Below are 19,482 nucleotides of genomic sequence, written 5' to 3' on the forward strand. Positions count from 1 at the left end.
CAGCTACAGTAGTTTTTGTTCACTGAACATTTTTGGGCCAGATTCATGAAAACACTGAACCAGTGCAAACTGGGTTTTAGGTAAAAAAAAACAAACAAGTGATGTGTTGGTATTTCCAACAAGAGCACCATGAGAAGGTATGAGGTGTAAACTCACAGATTTTTGTGACAGACAAAGTATAAGGAGGAGAATATTTAAATTGGACTGTGATCCGTAATTTACCGCTAATTGTGCCGATATTGAATACTAACAAAAAGGATGTCTTTTATTTTTTATTCAATTTTTTTGTGCTTCATATTGAAATTAAATACCTGCGCCTGTATTTTGAACACAGCACAACTTTTATAAAACTAAAACTAAAGACACTTTGCACTAACAATCTAGTTACCCCGTTTAGTTAATCTGGCTCTTTATAAGTAATTTTGTTCAACGATGTTGAAGTATTTAACAATTATCCTAAACGTTAACCTGGTCAATGGCATGTTAGCATTACCTGTTTAACTATTAGCAGTTGCCTAATAGCCACATTAGCTGTGAGGATCAGAGAGTAGCGGCTAGCAGTTAGAGCTATATTTTCAGTCCTGCCCATTTGTAACATATATAGGCAGATGTTAACTTAGTAAGATAATGCTATTGTTTGTGTCTAAAAACTGTTGTTTCTCTTACAGTCCCAGATTAAGTCTGAGAAAAGTTTACCTCCTGGTATGGGCAGCCATACCAACTTCTAAGCACAGGACTACCTCAGATAACCTAGACATACTGTGGTCTTTTTTTTATTTTATTTTTTTGTTTGTTTTTCTTTACTACTTAAGAGAATATTAAAATAGTTTTAATATGTATAAGTTATGATTATATTACTATATCTTTTGCACTATGTCGGACAACTTAGACTGTTATTATGTAAAGTTTTTGTATTGTTGTAATCTTTAAAAAAAAAAAAAAACATTGCTCGTCATAGTTTACCCTAAATTTGCAGTAGATAATTTTCCAGATTTCTTTTTTTAGATTTTTTTCAGAATTGTACTTTACATCTTCTTTCAACTGCTCCCTGTAAGGACTGCCACAAGGGTCTTCCGTCTCCTTCTCATTCTGCCCTTTTCCATCATCTTCTCTTTACTCTGACCCTCATGTGAGATTGAAATGTTCCCAACCTTTTTCAAGCCAGCATCACATCATCATCTATTGAGATCTATTCATTTAAATCGAGTTTAAACATATCTTGTTTTCACATTTAATTATATAAAAATGTATGTTGTTAAAATAAGTTTTCAGCCAGTTGAACTATCATTGTTTAGGCCAGTTTCATCTGAGTGTCAGCTATGTTTACCGTTAGCCACTGCTTTCATCTGACCATTTAGGAGTTATAGTTAGCTTATTAGTAACAATAAGCCATTACTTTAGGCTACAGCTCCAATTAGATGCAGAGTATTGATCTTTATATGTGAAGTATTTGTTCACATTTATGTCCCTTTTATATTCATCTATAATTAAAACTATATATAAAGTTTTGTGTTGTGTTTTTTCAGAGAAAAAGAAAAGTCATGACTCCCTACATTTTTTTTCTCAGTGGACCTAATCCTCATCTGTATATGATGTATTTATTGCTTTTGGGTTTCTGTTTGTACTGTTTATCCTTTACGGTCATATGAGTTTTAATGCTTCTATTCATACCTATTCAGGTGCATTCAGTCTTCCCACGTAATCCATTGTCTCTGCACATACACCCGCAGGCTTTCTTGTGCTGTTGACCCTGGTTTGAAATCACTGATGTAATCCAGCAGGTACCCTTTGCAGTGCTGCATACACGATTGATGCTAAAAGTTTTCATGGTTCAGTGAATATGTAAGATTGTTTCAGTTATGTTTGAAAAACCACTGCTGAAGAACAACTGCGGCTGTTGCATTTTTAAAAGTACAAGACTCACCTTCCACAGCAGCTTTACGGTGTGCTGCACTAAGGTTTAAAGGTTTTAAGCAGAGTTTCCATTATGTCATTTAAGAGAACTCCCAAGTTCACACAACTGTGGTTTTCTTTCTCAGTTACTGGGTTTCTGTGTCCCGAAGAAGAAACTATGACATCAGCTTATGATTTTAACTCAACCATGTGAGAATCCCTGAGGGGTTTTTGACTTTGCGTTTGTGTCATCTGGTCAAACATAAGCACTGTGTTTTTTATTCTGAAAAATCTTCCACTTGAGTCTAACGGAAAGTGATCTGCAGACATTTTGACTTTGACTCACTGGATTCAAGTCTTTAAGTGTTAAAACGTTACAGTGCATGCAGCACAAATCAAATCAAAGAGCTGATTTTAATCTATTGGCATATTCCCACATTATATGTATTTTTAAAAAGAAAAAATTCAAAACATGCTGGATTTAGTGAATAAATGAAATCGGCAAGCATGGATGACAAACTAAAACATACTTCTTTTTGCACACTTTAATTCTCAGGAAAGCAAACAACTTAATAATAATGCAGTATGTGGAGTATGAAGTATAAAAATTGGTATGATACATCAGTGTGAATAGTCTGACTACATGGCAAATGTGCCACTGAGTACAATACAGTAAGTGCACTTAAGTTAAAACCTTGTGTTATGTCAGATTAATTCAAGTTCTAGTGCTTTATTTTTTTCATGCAGGCACACAGTTGTTTGAACTTTATCACACAGAACCAAGCAAACCAACAAAAATGAAAAGTAAAACATTCAACTGTTTAAGCTCAAAAATGAAGCAAATCAGACGTTTTTTAGGGTATAGAGTTGGGGTATAAGAGGTATCTTATGGGCAGGATGGGATGGAAGGTTTTGGGGGTTATCAGGTCAGTCGTAGGCATTACTTACTGTAATTTGTGATGGCCTTTGGATTGGGGTGGAGGTGGGCTTAATCATGATGCTACTTGTGATTTTGCTGTTGGCTTTGACAGTAGGAGAACTGCAGTTTGCAAGCACCTGAGTCCTTTGTTCCGGAAGTCCAGGCGTGTGGCATGGACTCTGCGTTTGGGACGAAGTGCTGATGCCCTGAATGAATGGGCTCCCTAAGTGAATGTGGATTTTGTTGTCCTCTGTGGTGATGACGTTGGGCCCCAAGCTGGGGGACCTCTGGACCTGCCAGCTGTTCTGCCTTTCGGGGGTCACGCGGAAGACGGCGTGTCCTCCAACAACCTCGACTGGCTCCGTGGATAAGGAGCGGTCGGGGGTGCCTGTCATCACTGATACTATTTGTATTGGTGACATGGCTCTGTCTGGGGTTACAGAGCCACAGGAGTCTGGGGTCATCGCTCTGGAGTATGTAGCCATAGTAAAAGGTGACAGGGCCCTATCTGGTGAACATGGCTCATCAGACACAGAGGAGCTCTTAGATTTTGCTGTTGGGGAAATGGATTTTGCATTAGGGGATATAGATGCATTCTGGATGATGGTAATTCTTTGTTTGGGTGGACCCCCGCTTGTGGGTATGACAGCAGTGCTGGTGAATGACTGGGTGTTTTCTGTGGTTGGACTGGTGATCTCTAGCGTTGCAGTGTTGTGTCCGTGGTCAGGTGTCACTTTAATATGCAGAGGTTGCCCAGGACTGTGGGTCAGCACGACGTCTCCAGGCTGAACATGGCTGCCATTCTGCCGCGGGTGCATTTTTCCATTGACCTGATGAGGAGCGTCTTTGTTCTTAAGGAGTGGGCCTCGTGCTCTTTTCAGGTTGTTGTTAAGATTATTTACATTATTGATAATCGAGGGGCTACATTTGGTGAGCTGCAGCTCATTGCTGTAATTAGCATTTTCTTCTGGTTCGTTCTCGTCGTACAGCTTGCCGTTCACCACTGCACGTTCCAGCGGTGGCATACCCTTGCAGTTGGGAGACATGAAATCAAGTGGGTCTGTCTGAACCTCCTTAGTGGAAACATGCAGGTCTGAAAAGCGCCTGCCGTTCATTCCTGGGCGAAGGCTTTTGCTGAACCGTCGGTATCTTTCCAGCTCTCGAGTGAGCGTCTCCATTTCTCTGGCCAGTTCTTTGTTTCTGACTTCCTGCTGGGTCAGTTTTCTCTGCAGTGTCGAGTGGTCAGTTTTCATGCGGCAAATGGACTCTTCTGTTCCCATGTATTCATGAATCTTCTCTTTCAGAGCTGCCACCTCTCTGGTCAAATGGCTGGACTTGGCCTCCTCTTCCTTAAGGCGTTTGTAAAGGACGTGCTCTTGGTTGCACTCTTTCTTTTCAACCAGCTGGTACTTTGAAAGCTCTTTTCTAGATACTTCCAGCTCTTCCATCAAGGCTTTAGCTTTTTCTTGCTCGTTGTTAAATCTTTTCTCCAGCGATTCAAACGCCTCTGTTTTTAATGATTCGCCTTCCACCACTTTCATGTCTTTTAACTTGCGTCGGAGGCGTTCGACTTCCTGGGTCAAATCTTTTACTTTGTTGTCTTCTTGCTGGAAGCGGTTAGCAATTGGCGTTTTGATATTCTCCTCTTTAGCCTTGTTTCTCAGGTATTCTCTCTCTATTGTCTCAAGTGATTGCAATCTTTTCTTCATCAAGCTTATTTTAGACTCCAAATCGTTACTCTTCTCCTCCTCAGCTCTTAACCTGGCCTTCAAGTCATCCTTTTCCTTTGTAACACTGCAGATTTTCTCCTCAAGCTCAGCCTTTGATCTCAGTGCTTTCTTGCTTTCGTCAATAAGCTTCTCTGTAACTGATGTAACTCTGTCCTGTTCAGCCTGCAGTTTGCCTGTGCTGTTCTGGACTTTGTTCTCCATTTGCTTCAGCTTCTCTGCCATTGCCTTTCTCTCATCCACCAGCATCACTGTGAGAGTCTTTAGCTTGGTGAGATCTTCCTTCAGAGTCAGCTCTGTCTTTCCCAGCTGGCTTTCAGCAGCCTCCAGTTCTTTGACTCTGACTTTGAGGACTTCCAACTCACTGGTCAGAACCTTTGACACCGACCTCTCTTTCTCCAAGTTGCTTTTCAGTGAGCTGCATTCTTGTTTGCTCTTACTGAATGCATCCTCTAGTTTCTCCAAGTCCATGATTCTCTGATTCAGTTTGTCCACTTCAGCTTTCAGGCACCGGTTTTGGCTGGCCTCTTTCTCCAGTTTTTTGTTGAGGTCCCTGCATTGGTCCTCCATTCTGATCAGCTCTTCATCCTTTCCCTCCATTTCAAGTACCCGTTTTCGTAACTCTTCAAGCTCTGACATGAGGCCAGAGTTTCCACACTCACCGCGGCTAATTTTGTCTCTCAGCTCTTGCAGTTCCTCTTCAGCCCTGCGCAGGGTTTTATTGGTCTCCTCCAGCTCATCAAGCTGCCTGCTGAGAGCTGAAAGCTTCTGACGCAGCTGCCTGTTTTGGGCATCCTCGCTGGTTAATTTGGCAGTCATGGCTTCCTGTTCCTGATGGTATCGACTGGCTTGGTCACGCAGCTCAGCCTCCAAGCGACAGACCTTTTGCTCCTCTTCCTGCAGACGAGCATTAGCTGAGCTCAGCTCTTCCTGGGCTTGTGAAGAACTGGCACTCAGTTCTTGAACTTTAGCTGTCTGTTGATTCAGCTGCTCGGTAAGACGCTGCTGTTCATCCACAACCATCAATGCAAACGATTTGAGTTTTGTCAGCTCCTCCTTGAGGCTTGCCACCTTTTTGTTGTTTTCTTCGTCTTTGCGTTCTTGGTAGGCCTTTTCCTGATCAATTAACAGCTTTAACCTGTAATAAAAGGAAAGAAAAAAAGGAACATGATTTTTAGGAATTTGATTAGTTAGCTTTTTTCCTGACAAAAGTACGTTATTTAATTAAAAAGCACAAAATATAGAAAATGTAAAAATAGGCGTTAATTAATTTTTCAAACCGTATATAGGTTGATATTTCCTTTTAATATTTACCTTTGTATTTTGTTATCTTTTGATAATTTCTCAATTATTATTTATTTATTTTTTGGCAGCTTAAGTCTTCCATAGAGGGTAAAAATAGAGCATCCTAAACCTAAATATCTAAAATGCTAATCCTGTTTATCCACTAATATTATATAAGAAAACCCCTAAAGGAACTCTACACCCTCACTGTTGTTATCCATACAGTCCAGCTCTCCAAGCTCTGACACATCATAAACACTGTTATTTTCCCAGCATTTCAAAGGAGGAATAAAGTTCTTATGTCATGGAAAGTTTAACACATAATAAAAAAAGCATCACTTTATGTTCTGAAATACCTTTGGTTCATTTTTGTTCCCTCAGTGCCAGCTAATTCTCATATGCTTTGGAAACCTGAGTTCCTGCTCTAAATAGTGGGTCTTAAGTTTAACAATCAGTGAATTTCCGAAGGTTTCCACAGTGGGTGAGGTGGTAGCATAAGACCTACGTCCCCTGTCAGAAAAGAGACACACAGCCAAATGCTGACCTCTGAAAGTGATCATCTGACTGGACAACATGACATATTGCAAGCACAATAAAATATGTCTGTGACCCACTTATAATCTAAATCTGAGGCCTGATTGTTAGCTCATAGAAGGAAATAACTGCATCATTGCACAAGAGCAAATCAGGAAATCAGGATTCAAGCAAAAATGAGAAACACTTTAGAATGTAAACTTTTTTAATGTCTGTCACAGCTGACAAACTGACAAAAATAAAATAAAATCAGAAGCAGTCTGTTTAAGAAAAATAACAAGACCCGACAGGGTAGCATATGTAATATTTATATTTCCACAACTAATGAAATCCCATATTTTTATACTATAGAATATGTTTGCCATGTGATGCAGCTGTAGTCCCTTAAGTACAGTGTGCAGCCCGGGTCAAGGCGTCTGGCACATGCATGCATCACCAAAGTGCCTACAGCCCCTGGAGAAAATATGTTATGACTGCTGTGTGTGCGTCTGCCAGGCGTTTCCACACAGATGGCCCACTGGCATGGAACAATCCTTTAATTAAGGGGTTCCTCTACTACCAACCCTCCTCCCCCTCACTAAACCCACCACCACCTACCCACCCTGCTTTTTTTTTTCTTATACTTTTAAAGGAATTCCCCCTGCTTCCAAAAGCAATTACAGCTCCGCAGAGTTTATTCAGAAGACCCCCCCCCCACACACACACACACACACACAAATTCCACATGTACACTTGGGTTGTGGGCCATGATGTAAGTGTGGTACAGTAGGGTGGGTCACTTCTACAGCAGTATGTCATTTCTTTCTTCAGTAGCTGCTAAAGGGCAGTTGGATTTAGGGGGACACATGTAACTAGATCCATGTGCTGCTATTACACAGAAAAACACCCAATAAAGTACATATAAATTTGCATGATTAAGAATAAGACCTAATTATTAGTGTGGTTGTAATGCATTATGGGAGGAAATCTTTTTATGGACAAGTAAAAATAAACTTATTTATAGTAAATTATGTTGAAATTTTCTAATAAAGATGTACCATTCTAATATTGGGTATAGTCAGAGTAGAGCATTGAACTAGAGGTGGTTAGATCAATCCAAATATAGATAGCAACGCTGGTATCGGTATCGTATCGATACTGAAGCGCCAGGGTTGATACTTTATATAAATATAACTCTAACATGCACTGTGAAAATTGTCTGAACCTTTCTGTTTCTCATGTTTTATTTGCTTATAGCACATTTAAACAACAGAAGGTGACCCAAAGCGCTTCAGAGACAGGCACATTTACATTTCAAGGTGCCAAAAACACCCAGTTTCAAATGCATGAAAAGCTTAAAAGTGTGTTTTCTTGTGCAAACTAATTATTGTAGAAAGTAAAAGTCACAGTGATTTATTGATCATTAACATATGTTAATCATTTGGAAACTGATGAAGATTCATCTCATAAATCATGACACCCTGCTCTATCGGTATCGGTATTGGTATCAGCGATACTCACCCTGTATTTGGTATCCGAGCGATACCAAAATTTATAGTATCACACAACACAAGATTGCATCATCCTTTATAGTTTAGCTTTTCATGGTAAACTCAAAGTATATTTACTCAGCTATTATACTTTAGTACCATTTTTTTGGAAAGGTTCCCCGGTATATTACTTTAAACTTCAGTCAATTACATTTAAACAACTACAAAAGCTCTATTCACTTTTACTACTTATATTCCAGTTTAACTTAAAACAGAGACAATCTACACATTTTGATCTATTCTGGTGAAATTACATGAAAAAGTTGAAGTTATATGGAGGTATATATTAATACACACTTACACGTATGTCAGTTTTAAAAAAATGATTTATGTCTTGAATAAACTACTTTGATTTTTGCATATAGAGGATTGATATGGCTGCTATGCTGGGGTTATTAGGTGACATGGTGTTCAACAGTGTATTAAACAAATCTCCAATCATGCTTTTTCATTTCAAGGAATCTGATAGCCCCAAGGACTTGCACTTTTCTGTCTGGGTTTTATCAACATAGCTTGCTCTTGTTTTTAATCCTGTCTCCTACACATGTTGATTGCAAATCATGCCCAGGACTACAAAGTGCTTGCCAGTGGTGTCATCAAAATACTTATCGCCTCATCAGGAGCCATGCATGTGCTGAAAGGTTGCTTTTTCTTTGATTAGATTATGCGTGTGAAAAGCTGCAAAGCAAAACTCCTCTACAGCAGGCAGACATGTCCTTTTCAAACCAGTTTGTAATCACTATTTATTTAATCTCTTATCTCTGTCCCCACTGTTTTCCTAGTGATGTCATCGGCGAAAATAGAAAGATCAACATACTTTGTTCCCTAGTATTACTGGAAACTCTGTCACTCTGGCTTAAAAAAAAAAAACATGTTAAAAAAAAGTCCTGAAATGGATATTAATCCAAATTACTGCATGCAAGAGAACTTTGCATCACTAAAGACAAATTCTACCTCCTTTGTAGGACTATATTACTCTGTGCCTGATGTACTCTGTGGTACAGAAAAAAATCTTTAAATCAGATAATTTGTTCCCGGACTTCTTCTCATCAGGGACACACAGAGAGATGAATGTAATTGGCCAACAGAGCAACATCTGAGACCATTTTGGGTTGTTAGATATAATTTAGAGCACACTGCATGTTGCATGGATGCGGCAAAAACAGACATAGTGACACTTGGTGAAAAAAAATACGATGGACTTATCTATCGTGATGTCACCCATTGTTCCACACCTTGAGCTGTCAACGTTACCATATTAGCCAAAGCTGTTTTTCAAGCCAGACGTTAGCTTTTATTGATAAAAGGGTGGATGGCTAAGTTAGCAGCTAATACTAGCTAGCTTGGTTAGCAAGCTGCATTCACAAAGTGCAACACAACAGACCCATATCAGTTAATTAGTGTAATTAGTGTAGTTAGAAATAATAGAGTAGTAGAATTTCCCTCAGCACATCTGAAGGACAAACTTTTTGGATGGCCTATACCATAATAATCTAATATTAGTCAGATAATTTATTAAAATGCAACATACATACAGTGAAGGGGTCCAGTTTAATGACTCAAAGTAGTGGATGAGGCTTAGCAGACTCCGATCAGCTTCAACTACCTGTGTCAGGGAAGCTCAATTGTCCAGCTGGATAAGTTATTAAAAAAATTATCCCACTTAGAGTTGTTATGAGAGGGGGAAACTATCCATAGAGGCCAAAACCTTTTTTCTTTTTCCTCTTTTTTTGGTCAAAGTTGAAAACATGTTTTCTAATGCTTTGGTCTTCCATTTTAAAATGGGAGCCTTCCACGATTGACTCCTTTCTGGAGCCAACCTCAGGTGGCACCTAAAGGAAGTACAATCAAACTTTTAAATGATGGTTAGTAGCTCAACCTACCTGCTGTCACCATCTAATTTACTATGTGTGTTGCATTTTCAGGGCCACATTTTGAACCCCATCACGTTACATTTTCAGCATTGCAAGAGTGTAGCTCCTTTACGCAGAGATCTGTGATTCTTGAAAAAAGAACAGTTTAACAGCTATCACTATTACCACTCATGGAGCAGCATGTGCAAACTTTGCATCAGGTACTAATCTCATTCAGAGCGGTTTCCCCAGGAAGACAGATGCATAGTCACCACTGTCAGTCGTTAAATGTCATGGAAAAACAAGTCGTGCTGAGTGATTTAGTGTGTTAGGGTCCTTGAGTGGATATCTTAATGTTATATTATATTTTCCTTTTCTCTCAAATGTACGATAACATGAATGCACTCAAAGAAAAGGAAACATCCAGTCGGGAACTCTCAGCCAAGTCCATATGGGAGACACACTAGCACACATTACAGCTTTGCCGAGGGCTTCCCTCTGTTTTTATGCTGGAAACTGTGGCTCACCCGCTGTGTGTAAAGTGCCGCTGCGCCTCCTCTGCGGGTTGCTGTGCCATTTCCTCACCGCAAGCGATTAGGTCATGTATGTATAGACTAATATATCCTGTGCACATACATGAACATCTCCTCCTTCTTTAACAGATGCTGGTGTGACAACAGTTCAAAGGGAGGACACTGATTGATGAGGTCCACGGACTGTATTTAAAATCCGCACAGGCCAAGTGATATGCCCCCAGAGTGCAATCAAAACGCGTGATATATGTTGTTCGGGTATTTATTAACTTCCTGCTAGTGGTATTATGATTAATAACATGGTGTGAACCAAACAGAGACCTGGATGTGACTCTCCTGAAACATTCGGGTCTTAAGCACCAAAACTGTTTTACTTACTTTAAACACAGCTGCTGTTTTATACAATGCAGTTAATGGCATTACTCTTAATTGGTGTGACTTGAATTAATATAATATACTTATTACTATCATCACAGAACTATGCCATCTGCTATTGCACACGCACTCAGTCGCACACAGTCATTTTTCTTGTCGTTACACATGGGACCCAAATATTTGTGTGTAATTCAATTAGGCGTACATTGTGTACTAATTTCTGCTTATTATTTGACTTACATAGCACGCAACGAGGAACATTTAGGACCTTACCTTAGATTTCCCTAATTTTACAGTCTACATATTTTAGTTGTCATATTAAGTGCTCCTTTCCGATCATTTCTATTAAATTCATTCAACTTTTATAAGAATTTCTCAGCAAATATGCAAAAAGATACTTGGGAATTAAAACCCCCACAATGGTGTCTAATTAAGTAGAATCTAATGTCTTAATTTTCCTATGCAGCTGTTTTAAAGAAGACACATTTCAGATGTAACTTACAGTAACTATACAAAATATAATTTAAAAGAACAACCAGAATGACAAGATGCAAGTCTGAAAATCTGTGTGCGTTCAGGCTCATCAAGGGAGCAGCTCTTTTAAAGTTTTGAAAGTTCTTCTCCTCAAAGGCAATGTTTTGTGTGCCTACCTGTGCCAGCGGCTCTCTCTCCCAGCTTTACTGCCACAAGCTCATGATCAACTTGCCGTACAACACCCGGGCTCTCGGCTCTCCCGCTCTCTCTCTGATTCTCAGACTCTTAGTAGCAGTAATGTGGGCATTCCTGCAGTCAGACCAAACAATAAGGGATGTGCTCCCTGCCTATGGACCATTACATCATCAACATGTCCTTATATGGAGCTTTGCATTGCAGAGGCTCACAAGAAGGGGGTGTGCTTGCTCGCATGTGTAACTGCGCTTGAGCAAGCCTGCTGGAGTAACTGTTTAACTAAAGGTTGTGGCACAAAAAAAATAAGAAGGGAAAAGGTATGCCTTGTCGTATGTAATGTGTGAAATATCTGCACAGTCTGTCAGTGCTCTAGAGGCCGAACAGTAAGCGAGGACAGATGAAGAGTTCGAGTTACAGTATGTCCTTATGGGCCTTGTCAGCTTAACTAATTTTTTCAGCCAAGGGAGAAGAGGGGAAAAAATAATCAGCTTGCAAAGTTAATAAGAGATTCTTGGATGCGGATTTGTAACTGAGACCAGTGCTGGAGAACATGACAAGACTTGTAACGCATACTGTATCTTTGTGAAATGTATACACAGCCCACTCCTAAGAGATCCCCTGGCATTTAGTCTCTCAAAAGGTTTGTTAGTGATGCTGATTAAGCTCAGGGAGTGTTTCCCTTATAGCCACCTAGTAGCAGAACCTGTTTAGTGTCATGGAGCGGTGAGCACAGTTAGTATGCTGTATTATGGAAATTCGAGTTAAAACCTATTTAGTTTCAAGCATATTAGAGTGATGAAAAAACATAAAATGTAGTTTCTTCTCCCTAGGCAGTGTTTTTGTCCACATAATGGCAGATTTAGTTACCAAGTACTGACCTGTTCTTTCACCAAACATGGCCCATTATGTCAGCCAGGTCTTCTTTTTTTTAAACTTTTAAGCACTATTTACTTTTTTCCATAAATGTCAGATGTAAAAGTAGTAGAGAGCTCATTTTTACTACCTCATTTAGTACAGTTAGGAAATGGCTGGAGTAACGATGATTTCTCCGCACATGCTCAGTGGGATTCTGTGAATTCTGTTGAAAAGGAAAAGGATCGTTTGAACCTAATTTTGAAGGGGGGGGGGGGGGGGGGGGGGTGACTGCAGGTTTAAAACTAATTAATTATGGATGTTATGAAACCAGATTTTTTTTTTTGTACCAATATGAGTAGATTTGCTTGATTTACCTAATACGATGCCAAAACAAGTCTTGTTTTTTGTTTGGTACATTGTGTCAGTATAAGCATTTATATAATGTTATTCATTGCAAACATCTGAGCTGACGGAACAAAGTTGATTTCGCAACAGCAGTTCCAGCTATCTTAAATAAACCTGTGTATTTCAGCATAAGAATGATAATATTTTGGATATTGTTGTATGCTGAATTGAACACATCTGGATGCCATTTTTTAGGTGCTTCGCTAAGCTGGAAATATCTCTTTCCTTTGTCTGAAAAGCACAAAAGAATCATTTGCATATTGCCTTTTTTGTAAATCAATTATCACCCCTTATTCATCCACCCACAACACGAAGTACTTCCATACCCAACTCTTACTGCTTTTCTTATCAATGAGTAAGGGTGGAGCTATTGAAGTATCTCATGTGACATCATGTGGGCAACTGATGCATAGTTGGACATGATACAATCACCGGTTGCTAGGGGAAAATGTGTATTCACCAACTGATTACAGAAGTTCTGGGGCATTGCTGGCTGTCATTGGGTAAAGAAGCAGTACCAAAAACCTCCTGTAATTGGTTTTGTTGTTAGAGGATTGCTAAGATTTCCTGTAGTTATTTCTCTATGAATAATAACTATAAGCTCAGCGGTAATAAACTTGAAAAAGTGTGACACAAACTGGATTCGCCTTGCATCCGACTTAGGACAGTTTCACTACAGCTTGGAGAGTGGCTGGGGAAGTCAGTCAGTTCCACTCAAACTACAACCGCAGCAATATCCCAGCACCCAAAACAATCACTGGGAGGATTTTTACCAACTGGTTGGGGAATACACGTGCCAGGCGGTCACTGACTGGTCTGTAAGCCTGCATGACTGGGGTCTTATTCACTCGATCCTATATTGTCACCATGATTCTCACACTTCAAAAATGGTACACAAGCTAACATCGTGTGGTTTGTGGTCACATGTCTGCAAAACCTCAATTGCAGCAGCTGCACTGGTCACCATCTTCCACATATAGTTGTCCTGTGCTTGTTGGCACCCTCCTCCTTCAGCGCATAAGGATAGACTAGAGCGCTCGATTTATATGCTGCCTATGTTACCTAGGGTAGGGTAGCCAACATAGTGTAGGGTATCATGAACATTTGTTCTGGCTACATTCCTAGTTTCATTTGAATCTTCAGGTTATTCATCTAAAATAGCTATGCTAATACGGTTGCTGCTAGCTAGCATACAAGATTTTATCATGACTGCATATAGCCTAGTATAAGTAAGTTAGTAGTGTATTGATGTACTTTTCTTTTCTAAAATTAACATATTTCGCTCAGTTTATATGTAAAAATAAAAAAGCAGCTCATTAATAAAAACAGTGTGTGTTGTGTGTGCAAACTGTATTAAATACAGACAAAAAGTGGGACTATTTAATGGTTAAAAAACAAAGTTTCCCTCACTGTAGGTTTGTCTGCAGTGGATATAGTGGTTTGATGGCACAACAAAATAAGAATGATTACTTTACAAGTAAGAAGCTTACATTTTACAAATTTAGAGCGAGCTAGTAGAAGTTTTGTTCTGTGCACCAAGAGTATATTGAGATTGAGATGCAGATATACTTGAGTCATAGCCAATTAATAATTAATAATCCAATCATTTGTTGTTTAGTCTCCTGCAGAAATAGAAAGAAGGCTTAAGTAAGATGATTAGATATGTAATTAGATATCTGTCTGTTTTTAGGCCTGCTTTTGATGATGGGGGAGAGGGGGGGGGTTAGTATTACAATTTCCCCCACTTAGTGGGCTGGTGTATTTCAAGTGATCTGAGTATGGGGAGAAATGTCTCTCATACACATCAGAACAACTTTCTCTGGTAAAATAAACTTGTGTGACTATGGTCATGTGTTTTTATTAAATATGAATCTGGAGGCTGAAACATAGAATCTAAAGCAGCCATCATGGCCCAGGAGCAAACAACATCTGCTTCCCAGCATATTTTTCACAACTTATTTGCTTATTTATCTTTTCAAAATCCAAAGTATAAAGATTACACATTGGAGCTCTGCCTTTGGACTGAGCCAGGTTATGAGAAAGTCTGAAGCAACGGTTGGGTGGTTAAACATCTTACCTGTGTGGTGAAAAGTGGCTTTAAGCTAATGGCTCCACAAACAAAACAATGGCGTTCCACACTGTGATGTAATCACAGCTTAAGTCAGCGCACATCAGTCTTTATCTGTGGCGCATTGTTTGGCTCAAAACGCCAAAGTCTTAATTTTTTTCTTCATCGGGGGTGTTCTCACCTTACTCTGAAAATTCTCAGCCTTTAACTGAAGACAGAAGCCACAGTGTGTCACCTATTGTCACATGAGGGGCGCAAATTTAATCTTTAAGTGAGGTTTCCCAGTTTTTCGTGGGAATAAATGTGCCCAGTATATTCCAGACAATAGGAGTGGTGACACTTCAGGAGCATTTCAGCGAGTGACATAACTAGCTCCTGACAAACATGGTGCGAGAACGGCAAGGTTTCATGCTCGGTGTAAGGTGACAATGCATGGCAGACAGCAAATGAGTTACATAACAGTTTGTAAAAACACAAAGCATGTTCTACGAGTACGTGCTTCAGGCAGTCGCAGTTATAAGTGATTCCAGCAGTGTAAGGGAATAACGAGGGCAAGAGTCTTCCTGTCTCCTGCCCACTAAATACAATATGTCATGGCTTCACAATGGCTGAGGTCACTGTTGCTAAATGTTACGAGCTCTGCCAACTGAGCTGAAGGAACTGGATTTTCTGGGTAAATTTAAAGCGACAGTAGGGCAGGATTAATATGTTAAAGATGTGACCATGTTAAACTTACTTGATGACCAGGATACAGATTAAAGGCTCGCAAGTGTTCAATCTACATGCCCATCTGACTTTATGACCCTTCCTGTCAGCTGAACGCTATGCAGTATGAGGAAAAGTCGGTATTATCATTTATTTCTGGCATCACAAGATGTAATTGTGCATTGACCATACAATAATACTGGAAATGATGCTTTTACATTGAAATTGAGTTAGCGTTCAAGGCCACAAGCATCTAGGAAGCGTTTTCATCAGAGTCTGGACAACTTTAAGGCCGGAAATGTAAAACCCAAACTTTGTCCAGTGGCGTATTCCAAGCAAAATTCAATTTAGCCGATACAGCGGATGCCAGCATACACAATCTGAGTCTATGTCTGTTCATTAATAGTGCACGGAGCAACGTTCGTGAGTCGCAGCGGGTGCCAGACACGACTCACGAATTCCTAAAAGGAAGTAAACTCAAAACATGTGGCCCAACAAGTTATGTTTAAAAAAAAAATCCAATTAATCACAGTGTTTTTTAACCAATTGGAGGAGACTGTTGTTGGAGGACAATGAATGAGGCTGTGTGAAAAGCAAGTCTGTGCAAAGAGTGTTGGTAGAAGCCAAAGATAGCATGTCTTTCAGGTCAGGAAGTTCCTGTGCAAACACACAAAATGTGATTTTGTTTGGTGTCTTGAACAGGTTATATATCACCAACTAAAAAGAGAGGGACTGGGTAGAGCTTTCTGTATGGGAATTGTCACATGTTACTCAACAGCTAAAGACCAAAGAGATGGGAAGCTAAAGCACAAGCAGAAAGACATCGTTGCCTACTTTTCTGAGACTGAAGTCTTCACTCATTTCATAGACGAGCTGTTTTTTTCAACCTTTTGAAAATCTGCACAGTGCAATACTTAGTGTGACGGATTACCATCAGCACGATCTGTTATAGCGATGTGTTTTTCCCCATTTCCCTGCAATAAAGTGTTTGTTCTTGGAACAAACAATTCGGTCATCCAAAATAAGACCCTGTTTCTAAATCAGGACATATTCAGAGCCCTGAGTACTGTACACTTGAAACAGATGTCAAGGATCAAACACAAGAGCGGGCCACACAAACATGTTTGCTGTGACAAGCCTCTGCCAAATGACAAATAGTGTGGGGATGAAGAGGTGTTATGCAACCTCAGTGGAATGACTATGGCGCTGACTATACACAGAAGAATGAAGGTTTGGGATTTGGTTTGGATGAGCAACGTGTGCTTTTTGAACTCATCCAGTCTCAAGGCACAGTCTTCCGCCATTTCAACATGTTCTTTTGGACCTGGTATTAGTGAGAATTCCAGATGTGTACGAATGAGACATGATGTGCTTATCTCGTACATGAAGCATTAGTGGGTCTGAAAGACTGATGGTCTGCTTTCTAGTGCTTTGTTCAGACTGACACTATCATGGTTTCCGGTGTGATTCTGACTGGGGATGATACATCTTTGTCATCACAACAAGAACAGTTGAATTGTACTGTGGAGGAAAAGTAAAGCCTTATTTTCAGAGTTTGAAGTTGGCTGAGGTGTAAAAGTATTGGTTAAGGAATGATGGAAAGATGCATGACACATAAGTCACATGAAATCGGCTGATTCTGTTATTTACGTGGTTAAAGGGAAGCACACCGAGTTTGAGTTCTAACATTAATCACCAGGTCTTGAAATGAGTTAATATGACCTCAGATAAACTACAAAACAAGTTTGGGCAGTTTGCTGCTCTGGAGCATTCAGGCGTGTGTTAACACAATGCCAAGGACAGACATCAGCAGTGAGCTTAGAAAAGCAGTTATTGCTGCCCATAAATGTGGGCAGGGTTATGAGGCCATTTCCAAACGATTTGAAATCATCCTATAATGAGAAAGATTATTAAGTAGCAGAAAACATTTAAGATAACTGTCAGCCTTTCCAGGAGTGGATGTCTCAGCAAATTCACTCCAAAGTCAGACTGTGCAATGCTCAGAGTAACTGCAAAAAACCCCAAGAGCTGCGTCTCATATAGTGTGTTATATAGTCTGAAGCACGGTAGTGGAGGTGTGGTGATTTGGGCTTGTTTTGCAGCCACGGGACCTGGACACCTTGCAGTCATTGAGTCAACCATGAACTCTTCTGCATGTCAAAGTATTCTAGACTAGTATTCTAGGACATCTGTCCTGGATCTACAACCGAATAGCTGACCAGTCAAAGTTCAGAACTCAACCTAACTGAAATGCTGTGGTGGAAAATGAAGTGATGTTATAAAGAAGAGAGGGCCTAAATTCCCCTACAATGATGTAACAGACTGATAAAGTGACAAAGAGCTTGTAGGCTCTACAAGCTACTGAAGGATGGGATGTATTTACCTTTTCACACTGCTTCTGTATTTCAGCTTCATTTTGTTTAAATATACAATGAAATGGTGAAATCTACCACATGCTGTTTCACACCTCAGGTTAGATTTAAATCATTTTAGATGTTGCTAAGGACCAGATGATTTTTAAAAATATATTTATGCAAAACAATGTTTTATTTAAAGAGTATTTAACGATATTGTGTGTTCCTTTTTTGTTCCTGTTTCATAAGATCATTTTCTTTTCTTCTGTAAATTTAGGTGCAGCTTGAAATGATTTTACGGTGAAACTTAGTAGACTTCCTGAATTGTGGTTTATCTTTGGACATGGATCTGCATAACCAAAATCAGTCTTTTATCAACTCCGAAGCACATGCTGCAAAATTACTTCAAATTTGTGGGGGAAAAGAATGAGAATAACATCACAGTGAAGTACAAATCATGTCAGGGTGATAATAAGTGTGTGTCAGACACATGACATTTACACAAAGCATTTGAAGACTAAGAACAGCTCTACAGAATTGTGCAAGTGACAGAGCTCCTGAACCACGGTCAGCAGCAGACCACATGAACTGGACGGGCAACTTTGACAGGGAGGGAATCGACTCAAGTCATTTTGCTATTCCATTAAAAAAAAAAACCCATGCACCTGCACTCACACACCCTCTGTGCATAATTACAACCATATATAAGATGGTACAGTCAGAGAAATGTAGCCACAGTTCTAAAAAAATGCAAAAATATCTGTCTTAGATTTCAAATGCAAAGCTTTTCTCTGTATTACTGTATTTAAATCCAAATCCAATTTATTTATACAGCACATTTAAAAACAGAAGGTTTGCCCAAAGTGCTGTACAGAAACAAAAGGGGAAAACACAAGATAAAACCATTGACACTCACATTAAAACATAATAATACACATAATAGCTTACAACATGATGCACCTTGAGGCTGATTTGGCCCTATATAGATCAAATTTAACTGAATTACATTGAAAGCTGGAGACACACAGGGGAAGCGTTTTCTCTAGGTGCAGAAGTGGATCCATGAACTCACCACGCACTCGTACAGCTCACTGTGTGCACAGTATCATGCTTAAAATCAACTGCACAGACCTCTTTTTAGATTCAAAGAGTAGTGCTGTACTGCACTATACCGTGCATAATACTGCAAATTTTGGTATTGATCCAATAACAATTAAATACAGGGCCAATATAGGTGATATTGGTGGTGTGGGTGTTTAGGTTTTTCCAAATTGCATGAATAAGTGTAACTTATAGTTTAAGTATGTAAGCAGAATTCAGTTGAGGGGATCCAGTGACTTTATTGGGCGAACTTGGACCGTTGAGGCCCGTCCTGAACAGCAGCTGCTAACTTTTAGTTCATCTAAAGCTGTCACTACAAGGGAAATTAACAGGCTTGCGGTAATTGCTCTGTAGGTATATTGTGACAATTTACTTTTAAATGTAAGGTTTCCCAGTGCTGGTAAATCGTTGCACAGATAACAGGGGAGCAGGGAAGTGCTTCTGAGTGCATATTTGTGCATATATATATATATATACAAGGTATGAATCTGATAAAACCATTAATGTCCAAACCAGATGGAAACCAGAGATAAAGCAGAGTGTGTGTTTTTTTTCAAATAACACATGTGCACATTTTTTGCCCCCTAGCAATATGTTTAAGGATCTGATCCACTGGCTGCATGAAGCAGAAGCAGACAAAGTCAGACAAAGACACACAGTCACTCTCTCCACTGAGTG

General features: G+C 39.6%; 1 protein-coding gene across 1 annotated transcript; it reads right to left on the bottom strand.

The window, feature by feature from the left end:
- Nucleotides 1-2,423: 2,423 nt before the first annotated feature.
- On the bottom strand, nucleotides 2,424-11,440 carry filip1l (filamin A interacting protein 1-like). Its single transcript, XM_082524792.1, has 2 exons — nucleotides 11,298-11,440; nucleotides 2,424-5,677 (listed from the first exon to the last, which is right to left on the bottom strand). Exon 2 carries the CDS (start codon nucleotides 5,560-5,562, stop codon nucleotides 2,821-2,823), a length of 2,742 nt encoding a protein of 913 aa, XP_082380918.1. The 5' UTR covers nucleotides 5,563-5,677; nucleotides 11,298-11,440; the 3' UTR covers nucleotides 2,424-2,820.
- Nucleotides 11,441-19,482: the final 8,042 nt, after the last annotated feature.

Source organism: Aulonocara stuartgranti (assembly GCF_965226115.1).
Source record: "Aulonocara stuartgranti genome assembly, chromosome: 23".
Taxonomy (NCBI): Eukaryota; Metazoa; Chordata; class Actinopteri; order Cichliformes; family Cichlidae; genus Aulonocara; species Aulonocara stuartgranti.